At 39.2% G+C, this 10,438-nt stretch overlaps 1 protein-coding gene across 1 annotated transcript in view; it reads right to left on the reverse strand.

Moving 5' to 3' along the window:
* Positions 1-3,325: 3,325 nt before the first annotated feature.
* LOC139814195 (uncharacterized) overlaps positions 3,326-10,438 on the reverse strand; it is a 7,836-nt gene continuing 723 nt past the window's right edge. The window contains exons 1-2 of the mRNA XM_071780284.1: positions 6,675-10,438; positions 3,326-6,600 (exon numbers count right to left, since the gene is read on the reverse strand). The exon at positions 6,675-10,438 is cut by the window's right edge and continues 723 nt beyond it. Of these exons, the coding sequence (XP_071636385.1) occupies positions 9,782-10,438 (657 nt within the window). The 3' untranslated portion in view covers positions 3,326-6,600; positions 6,675-9,781. The remainder of the gene's footprint in view (positions 6,601-6,674) is intronic.

Genomic DNA, 10,438 nt, shown 5'->3' on the forward strand with positions numbered 1-10,438 from the left:
AACACGTTTTGGGAATGACGGGTGCTGCCCTCCGGTTATTAGTTTTTTAAATAAAGCCAAAGTGACAACGTGCCCCGCGTGACAACGTGCCCCGGTCTACCCTAATAATAAATCGCCGAAAAATCAAGTTAAGAATACAATAAATAATTCTATCGAGAGATATTAAAACGCAATCAATCGGTTAACTTTCTTATCGCAGAAAACATTAATAGACGCGAATACTACGAACGTACACACAACAAAGAAATCAAGTGAAGAATATAATTAAGTATCGTGTTTATCACACACTATTAATCGCACGACAATTAGCAATTTACATTCTTTAATCGTTATTGAAATGGTTGCAACCACAAGAAAAAGATAAGGAATATATATTTAGACTGAGCTCAGTTTTAGTAATTGACTCGAAATTAAAGGTGAACAGCTCTTCTATAAATGAGGAAGTATCCCTCTCTACGCGCTCGTGAATTCTACAAGCTGAAAATTGTGACTATGAAAGGATCGATGATCCCTCGTGTGACGTTAAACGAAAGTCTAACGTCCTCTTTTAATAGATCAAAGGAGGTTACCTTAGAATTGAAGCTTTCATCGAATATGATATTCAGTTAATTATTGAAGGTCGCAATGACCAAGCCAAGAATGGCTCTCTAGAATGTTCCACAAAGGCTGCTTTCCTCGAGCCAGAAAGGGTTTCCAGAACGTTCCACAATGGCTGAATACTGCGACGACCGTCGTTTTCTCTTTGCGTGTTTGACCAAAGACTTATTTGTTTTCGATATCTCAATAATCAGTCGTCGTGAATATGATTTATTACTGGCCCGCGTACAAAGTCTTACAATCTGAATGACTCTCGCAACTACGTATCTCGCTCGCCGGGCTGCGCGCCCTTCCCGACACGCCTACGCATGCGCACAACTACGCTTCCTTCTCGTCATCCGCTGCTGCGGCGCAACACGAACCGCGCCGCGCGCGTGTTGATACACGAATTTACCAACAAAAGTAGTTGCCGCAACGCTGCCGCCATCTGTGGTGGCTCTACCGATTTACATTTAACGCATCAATCAACAACAGATCTATACACAATCTCTCTCTCTTTCTATTTACTTCTTTTTAAGGGGATCCTAAAGCGAAGCCCGAACTTCCTTGATGTCGGTAATGTCAACATTTCTAATCCTGTTTTCTATGTCATATATCTATATCTGTCCTTGTCTAACAAGAGGCATCTGTTCTTGTTTCGATTGCTGCGCCATCTCTCGCTACACGCAATACTGCTGGTCCGGTGTCATCACGTACATTACGTTCACGTAATCGTACTTTCCGTTTAACTTTTTTGTTTGGAGTCAGCCTAATTCTACAAACGGTATGATGATATTCCTTGATGTCTACTGAATGGACCTGCACCCTCATTTTATAACATCAAGTTGTAGAATTTTTATACGAAGCAAATATTGTTAAAGTGGATTTTTTAAATTATTTTATTTAAAAAAGAATTTTACTTTATGTACCCCAAGGGGCCTTAAAGGGCGTTTTGAAGGGACGTACCCAACCCTAACCTCCAATTCATCCACTACCTTACTGTTTTCCTCCTTTGGACCAACGGTTTAACGTCTCTTCCGAAAGACGGAGTCCAGTTTTCTCCGCATCTTGCACGGAGGGGCGCGGTTTTTTCGGAAAAAACTTTTCCATGATTCATGGCTCTAGTGGACTCGAACCTGGTTCCTCAGATTACGAGTCTGGCGCTCTACCACTAGACCACACCGCCGCCCTTTAATTATTTTATTTACTTATTTTGTTACAAAATCGGTGGTCGTCCACAGAGTAGAGCACATACTTTAATTCTGTGCAAGATTTTTTCAAATCCATAAAGCCAATAAAAAATTAAGCGAAAAGTACGATTGTCGGTATTACAGACGGCTTTAGGATCCCCTTAAACAGAAAATATCAGAGCAAAGTCACAAATTTGACTAGAGTTAGTGATATAACTATAAATATGATCACGCCGGTAAAGAATAAAATATACTAAAATAGAAAAAATATACGTCACAATTTCTACAATTCCACGATAGTGAATATATTTATACAACTGCCGAAAAAGATATGTTATCCTTATAACCTCCATTCAACGGTGGGAGAATGGTAGGACACGCGTCTTGTGCGTCAGCTGACGCGTACGACGTTGCTAAGCAGCCACTCAAGATGGCTGCCATGACTTTCGTGTCGTGTCGAAACATCGAAAGTTGCCGAAAGTTTGTCGAAAGTTCCGCTTTATTTATATACGGTACGGTCAATCAGTTTGGTGTCGCGTCAGTATCTTTAGAAATGTTTATTGCATCGATTAAACAGTTTTTTACTCGTTCATCTACTCGAGAAGTATGAACGTATTCCATAAATGTGCGATCTGACCCTCCTTTCCCTATTATCACCATGTAAAATTGGCAAAGTTTACGGACATATATGTCCGGAACCAAGCGGTAAAAAAATTCGAAAATTTTCAGACACTCTAGGAACGTTAACCTATCATTTAATATCATATTTTCCGGGCTATCTACATTTGACCTAAATGCAAGAACCACCTTAAGGAGGTAGGCGTTTGGCGAGCGCTGTAAGGTCTGTGTATGTATGTTCGCTCGTATGTTTTCTTTCGAGGGATGTCTTCTACCTAGAGTCTTATATATAAAGAGAACCGCGACCGAGCATATATAGAGTATTAGGTAATAAGCGTACCACGGTAAAACTTCCGTATACGACCCCCCTCCGATTTTGATCTACTTTTGCAATAGTCTCTCTATTAAGGCTTTTGGGTAGTTACCGCAGCCATATTGAATTTTTTGCTATCGAGGCGAGAAATAACTCTATTTTGTCGTGCGTGGCATTCTCAAATAAAAAGACATTTCAGTAAAAAATCACTATAGATCGTTTTAAAACACTTCTAAAAATTGACCGGGGACTATTCTTTTCCCTCGACAATAAACAAACAACCATAAAACGAAGCCTGAACATACGGGAAAACAAGCCGTTTGACGATTATCGAAAGAAGTGGAAAATGTTCCTCCGCATATGTATTTCTTGCAAATCTTATAGCCAGTCTGCAATGAGTCGTTAGTTGTTAATCAGATATCGGAAGAGAATCGGAAAAAGTAATAAGCGTAACGTAAGGCGATCGGAAATCTGTAATCGGCGATCGTAAGCGATTGGCCAAATGCCATCTCTTACGATCACCGATTACAGACTTTCGATTGCCTTATGATACGCTTATGACTATTTCTTCTGACTCTCTTCCGACATCTGATTAACGACTAACGACTCATTGTAGACTGGCCTTTACTCCTCGGTCAATTTTACGAGTTTCACGAATACGTTAAACGTTATAGCACAAGTACAGAGCGAATAATAAGGAAATTCCACGCACGACAAAATAGGTTGTTAACATGTCACAGAGGACAGAATTCTGCATTGGAGAGAGTTTTTATTTCTACTGCGACGGTACGTCGCCACCGTCAACGCGGAGTTCTCGGCTCAAGGACCAAGAGCTTTAAATAAGCTACTTGGGTTGGAATAGGAAGAGGCTTGAATGGAAACAAAGATATATGTACCACTTGGATTTTATTTTTTAAAAGTAGTTGCACAACAATTATTTTCCAAAGCAATATATATATATATATTCTCTTTGTAATTTTGGCGCAATTTAAAGATTTCATAGATTTTCAGTACTGCAGTGAATACCGGAACGCAGCCTAAATTCTATAGAAGATACATAGTATCATAGCACTATTAGTTTTATTTTTGTAAAAATGTGATTTTTATTTTCATTAAGGTACAGTATAATGTTCTTTTTTTACTTTCAGTTATCACAATATTTCTTACTAATCTTTGTGCTAAAGTATGAGTCATATTCTTAGTTCTGTCACATCTTTTTACGCCCGAGGCGCACGACGGATCAAAAGGGTTAGGGAGAGAAGGATGGCAGGCCTCTCCGACGGTTCTCTCACACGGTCCGACGATTCGACACGAAATTTAATGTTGGGCGCCAGACGCGTAGACTTGCGTCCACTAAGTACGCTAAGATTGCGAAAACTCGAAAGAAGCACAAAACGCAATGAATTTGGCGTGCGAGAGATCGGCCAGCTCGACCTAACGGTTATGGGCGGGGTTGATGAAGGGCAGCGCAAGATTCGGCGGGGTGACGTATAAATCACACACTCACATGTTTAATAATAAGAGTGAAAAACAAGGTTTGTTGTATATTGGCCGTAGTGGATAACAGTCGCTGGTATAACTTTGAAATACTATGAAACCGAATAGTAAATGAATGATTGAATCGCGGAAATCAGAATATCGAGTCGGATTAGTAAATGAAAAGGTAAAAATGAAGGTAGTAAATGAAGTACTGCTACCGAGGTTGAATTAACAGAATTAAATATAGTCGCCGGAAAGAACATCGATTACAGAATATAATTGGACACGATAGACGTGAGCGCGAGATATTATAACGTAAGGGGTCCTGAACGCAACTGAAATTACGGCTAATATCACGCGAACCGAAGGTAAGCTCGATGGCGAGGTCACAGAAATAAGCGCGAGATAATAATAAAATTAATAATTGAATAGTGAAAGCTACTCAGCGAACAATAGAGTTGCACTAATTACTGGAGGAACTAGAGTGCTAAACGCGAATCATTCGGTGCCACGCCCCGCTGGGCGCGCAAGGACGCAAGTTTCGCAATCGCGAAGAATTCTGTCGCCAACGCGAATCATCGTATGACCTCGCTAAGAGGGTATAGGGTTCGCGAGAATACTCACGGCGCGGCGACGCAATATATATATCGCCAGAACGCTCGGCGTAACGCGGAATATTGCAACGATCGCACGAAGTAGACAAAACCACTACATACTAAATTTTACGCAGAATGAAAGATACGGAGTTATTGCGAGCGATAATTGAATGCAAGTAACGTTCGAACGCAAATAATAAGTCAACGCGAGTCATATTCTAACGCAAGTAATAAGTCAACGCGAGTAATATTCTAACCCAATTAATGAATCAATGCGAGTAATAATCTAACGCAATTAATAAGTCAACGCGAGTAATAATCTAACGCAATTAATGAGTCAACGCAAGTAATATTTTAACGCCATTAATGAGTCAACGCGAGTAATAATCCAACGTAAGTAATAATCGAACTTAGGATAGTACCAGATACTTCGAACAGTCGAATAATTAATAAGTAATACGGGTACGGCGCGTGGAATCTAAGTCCCGGCGGTGCGAATTACGACGCACCATGAGGCACGCGGTCGTGACGCAAAGGTCGCGAGAAATGGCGTATACGCGATATCTAAACCCGTCGTTGACGCGCCTACCGCGATCTCCAGGAGCTTGCAATTTCCTGTCGCGATCTCGTGACCACGAGACCATTCCGGCGCCCCTCGCTTTCGCTGTTGATCGCTAAATAAACGCCTTGTCGGCGAATAACACTAATTACCAAAGTTGTTCTCGAGCGAGAGCGCGACCCAGAGGGCGGTGGCTTTACACAAGAAATATTACGCAAGGAAACCTCACCAATGGTCTGCTCCCCCTCGAAGGTTCTTGCCGCCGCCAAGGATCGGGAGATTGGCACCAGAAACGAGCCGGCTCCACGGCCGGACGGGCTAGCCGAACCAGAGGTATCGCGAGTCAAAGATTTCGACGCGTCACGTTCGAGGACGACCCAAGAGTGCTCCCGAAAATCCGCTCGATAGCGGAATCGATGACGCGCCCCACTCCGGGCGTACGCGGCCCCGCAGCGCGACCACGCGGGCCAATTAGGGGTGAGCTCGCAGGCTCGCGATGTATCCTTGCGCAGGGTCGTCACCACGGCTCCCGCAGGGCACTTTAATGGCCCCTCGCTCGTGCGGCGATTTCCCGGGATCCTTCCCGGCAGCGGACGGGACGCTATTTTCCTCGTGTTCTTCCTTCTCGGTCCGGGAATGGTGGCCATCCATCCCGGAGTCCGGTCTGCAGGGGAGGAGGGCAGGTAAGATTCATTCTGCCCTGGCGCCGGAACCCTGCTTTCTACGGGTCCGCTCGCCGTTGTGTCACGCGCCGCGCGCGTGTCCTGCGCTCCCTGGTGCTCGACGGCCCGCGAGCCTCGCCGCGGTCCGCTTTCATCGATCGATTTCTCGCCTCGATTCTCCTAGCCCACTTCCTTTCTCTTACTTCCTCGTATTCCCTCGGAGAAGATCACTGTCTCGTCTCGGTGAGGTGTCGCGCATTATACAAAAAATAAAATAAAGGGATCAGAAAATACAACGCGAGTACAATATGCCCCTGGAGATCACGCATCGACTCTCGGGACCGTCCTCGGACGCGAAACCCGCGCCTTGTGACGGCGGCGGGGCGCTGCCACGATGCAGCGAAACTGCAACGTCACAGTTCATACAATGCTATGACTTGTGTATTTAAGTTTACTGTTACTTGTGTAAGTACGGAGCTGGACAAAATGTGTCAATTGAAGTCGTCTAATTTATAATTACTTTATATATATGTAAGCCACTTTGTAAGGGAACTTAAACGGAGTGAAGGTTCGGTTCAAGAATCAGCACGCAAGATGCAGTAATCAACTGTAATATTAATGATGTGTACACATTAGCGAAGGCCTGAGATATTACAGTAAACGAGTAAACTTAAAACTAACCTGAATCAATACAATTGCCGATAGCAAGCCTTTATCTACCTCCGTACGATAACATCAATGCTCTCAGCTCGGAGTCTTGTTACATACTGACTCTCACGCACGAGTCGACCAGCGGTGACAAAGCCAAGCTTGATAACTTACAAGCTTACATCCCCCCTTTTAAGACCGAGGGTACACTCCCTCGGATTGAGGAACAAGCTTGCTAGCATGAAAAATATTTGACTCATTTTTTCTAAATCTACTATTTAACAAAAACATTACATCAGAAATTTTATCTTTAATTTTAAAAGGACCTGCTTTAATTGGATCTATTTTATCTTTGTTCAATTTATTAACGCTTTGTACATAGACTAAATCTCCTACTTTATAATCTATCCGTTTTACATTCTTATCGTAATATTCCTTATTCTGATTGTGAATTTCTTTTGAATTTCTAAAAGCTATTTTTCTATTGTTGACCAAATTTGTCAAATTATTATCGTTTACTTCATCGGGTAAAAATGAATAGTTTAGTCCTGTCAGCAAATAATTAGGGGTGAATCCGGTCGAACTGTGAATTGTGTTGTTGTAATCTTTTACACATTCCTCTGCTACCTGAGGCCATGATTTATTTTTATTCTCATGAATTTTACATCGTATTCTGTTTACCAAAGTCTGATTTGTCCTTTCGTTTAGTCCATTAGAAAACGAACAATCCACTGCTGTAAAAACCAATGCTACTTTCTGTTTATTTAAATATTGCTTAAACTGTGCCGAGTTTATACCAGGATACTGATCTGATAAGACTAATTTAATACTCCCATCTTTTTCTACTTTCTTAATTAATTTTATGAAATCCTTTGTTACTTGTGTCTTTGAAGTTATTATGTAAGCGAATCTTGTGAAATGATCCACCGCCAAATGTAAATATTTTTTTGTACTTTTATTGCCTTTGAAACCTCCTATTGTGTCTATAGACACTATTTCGAGAGGTTCCTTTGCTGGACCGAGTTGAGACAACGGTGCTTTAAAGCAGCCTATTCTTGATTTGTTTTTAATGCAAGTTTCACAAGATCTACACGTCAATCTTATGTGTTTATACATATTTTTAAAATAAAATTTTTGGCCAAAAGTTAAAATTAAATGTTTTGTGCCTATATGACCCTGATCAACATGTATATCAGTAATGAGCGACTTTCCAAATTCTTCAGTGATCCATATTTTCTCTCTATTGTTTAAAATTTTATAAATTATATCATCTTTAATAATGCATTTATCATCGATCTTTAACAATTTCTGATTTTCTTTGATATCATTCAATTTCAATAAATTTGAAGTTTTAATCACAGAATCATTATCTGTATCCTCGTGTGATTCCAAAACCGGATTTCTAGACAAACAATCAGCTTCAATATTGTCTTTACCCGGATTATATACAATTTCGAAATCAAAATGTGAAATATAATTCAAAATCTGCACTAGTTTTTTTATATTGAAATTTTCCAAGGGTCTGTGGTCCGTAAATACCAAGAATTTTTTCCCCAACAATTGAAATTGCCAATATAAAATGGCTTCTTTAATGGCTAAACATTCTATAAAAATGGCTTTCTTCTTTTTCTGAGCCTCTGTCAACTTTCTAGAAAAGAAAAACACCGACTTCAAGGAATTATCTTCCTGTGGCTGCTTCAATATTGCTCCAACTCCTTCAATACTTGCATCAGTGAAAATAAATATTTGAGCCTCTGGATCAAAAATTGCCAAAGCAGGAACTGTACACAAATATTCTTTTGTCGAATTAAAACTGTTCCTACACTCTTCAGACCAATCGAAAGATACCTTTTTTCTTAACAAATTTCTCAAAGGATCCAGTAAGACAACATGATTTGGTATAAACTTCAAATAAAAATTAATCTTACCTAAAAATTGTCTAACTTGTGTTTTTGTTTTGGGTGTGGGAAACTTCTTAATGGCCACTAAATTATCATTTATTGGTTTAATCCTATTGCTTCCAATTTCGTGTCCCAGATATGTTATCCTTTCTTGGGCGAACTTACATTTATTTTTATTCAATTTAAAACCTTGTTCATATAGTGCTTGCAGTACTTGCTCTACATGGTATACATGCTCTTCGTAAGTCTTAGAGAACACCAATATATCGTCTATATAATTTACTGTGTAAGCATCTAACTTGTTTTTTCTTATCACACCTGCTAAAACTCTTTGAAAAATAGCAGGAGCAGACTTCAAACCAAAGGGTAAACATTTCCACTGCCAGTGTCCGTGATGCGTCACAAAAGCCAACTTATATCTATCCTTTGCACGCACCGGAATCGACCAAAACGCCGAATTCACATCCAATTTTGAAAAGAACTTACAATTTCTGGCGCGTATAGTAAGATCATCTATCCTTGGAAAGGGCTGACTTTCTGGCACTACTATTTTGTTTAACTCTTTAAAATCAATACACAAGCGTGATCTTTTTCCTTCTTCTCTCTTGAAAACCATGGTTACAGGAGCTGCATAAGGACTGCTTGACTCCTCTATTAAACCTGCATTTAACAAATCTTCTACTTGTTTCTCTATTTCTAATTTATCTTGAAATGAGCATCTATAAGGTTTCTTTGAAATATATCTATTTTCTGTCAGTTTCACTGTGGCTTCATAATCCTTTACTGTTCCTATATCAAACTTTGATTTGGCAAAGATTATTTCCTTTTTTTTTTATAATATTCTCCATTCTATTAGTACTTATTTCATTAATGTTATTTTGCTTATCTAAATTTTTTTTTCTTGTTTCTGTGATATAATCAAATTTTCATCCTGACAGAGCTTGAATTTTTTTATTGAGTCTAATCCTAATAGAAATTCACAATCAAAGCCTTCCTTAACAATGAAAAACTGAAAATTCTCTTCTAAGTTACAAATTTTAATACGTATTGTTACAATCCCCTCCGTTTTCGCCGTTTTTGCTACACCTTTAATGGTATCTCTCCCACCTATTATTTGTTTAATATTTCTTTTATCATTCAAAAATGTACTACTAACTAGAGAAACATTGGATCCGGAGTCATATAAGCCAGTTGCTGGGCAACCATTTGCAAAAATCTTAATTTTAATAAGTGGGAGGACTATTCGTTTTTTGTCTCCTCATGACTTGCTACTACTTCCTGTATTTCATTATTATTTGTAACCTTGATATTTTCGTTTTTAAAATTTTTAATTTGCCTATCTTTATTACGGCATGCACTTTCTGAATGAAATATATTTTTGAAACCTAACCTATCACAAATGCTACATGGTCTTTTTTCATTTAGAGTTCTTTTGTTTACATTATCATTTTTCGATTCGTTAATCTTACCAAATTGTTTTAATTTTGACATTAAATTTTCTATATTTATAATAGATTTTCTATCTAACTTATTTTGGATAAAATTTGGTAAGCTAATTACAATCATGTTAATTTGTGTGTTTATAGACAAGCTATCATCCGCTTCTAACAATAATCTTCTTTTCTTCAACGCATATTCTAATAGCGAGCCATTATAAAACTTAAAGTTATAAGCATACGTTATATCTGTCCAGGACTGTGCAGAGAAGGTATCAATAAAGGCGTTATTCCACGCCTCCCAATTTAGCAAGGAGTTCTGTTTGACAAATACATTATACCAATCTAATGCAGATTTCTCTAAAAACAATCTTAATACTTCAGCGTATTTATTTTGGGCAATCCCCACTCTGTTACATTCCTGCCCAAATAAATTAATCCAAACACTCGCATTTGTATT

The sequence above is a fragment of the Temnothorax longispinosus genome, chromosome 6, assembly GCF_030848805.1.
Source record: "Temnothorax longispinosus isolate EJ_2023e chromosome 6, Tlon_JGU_v1, whole genome shotgun sequence".
Classification (NCBI taxonomy): Eukaryota; Metazoa; Arthropoda; class Insecta; order Hymenoptera; family Formicidae; genus Temnothorax; species Temnothorax longispinosus.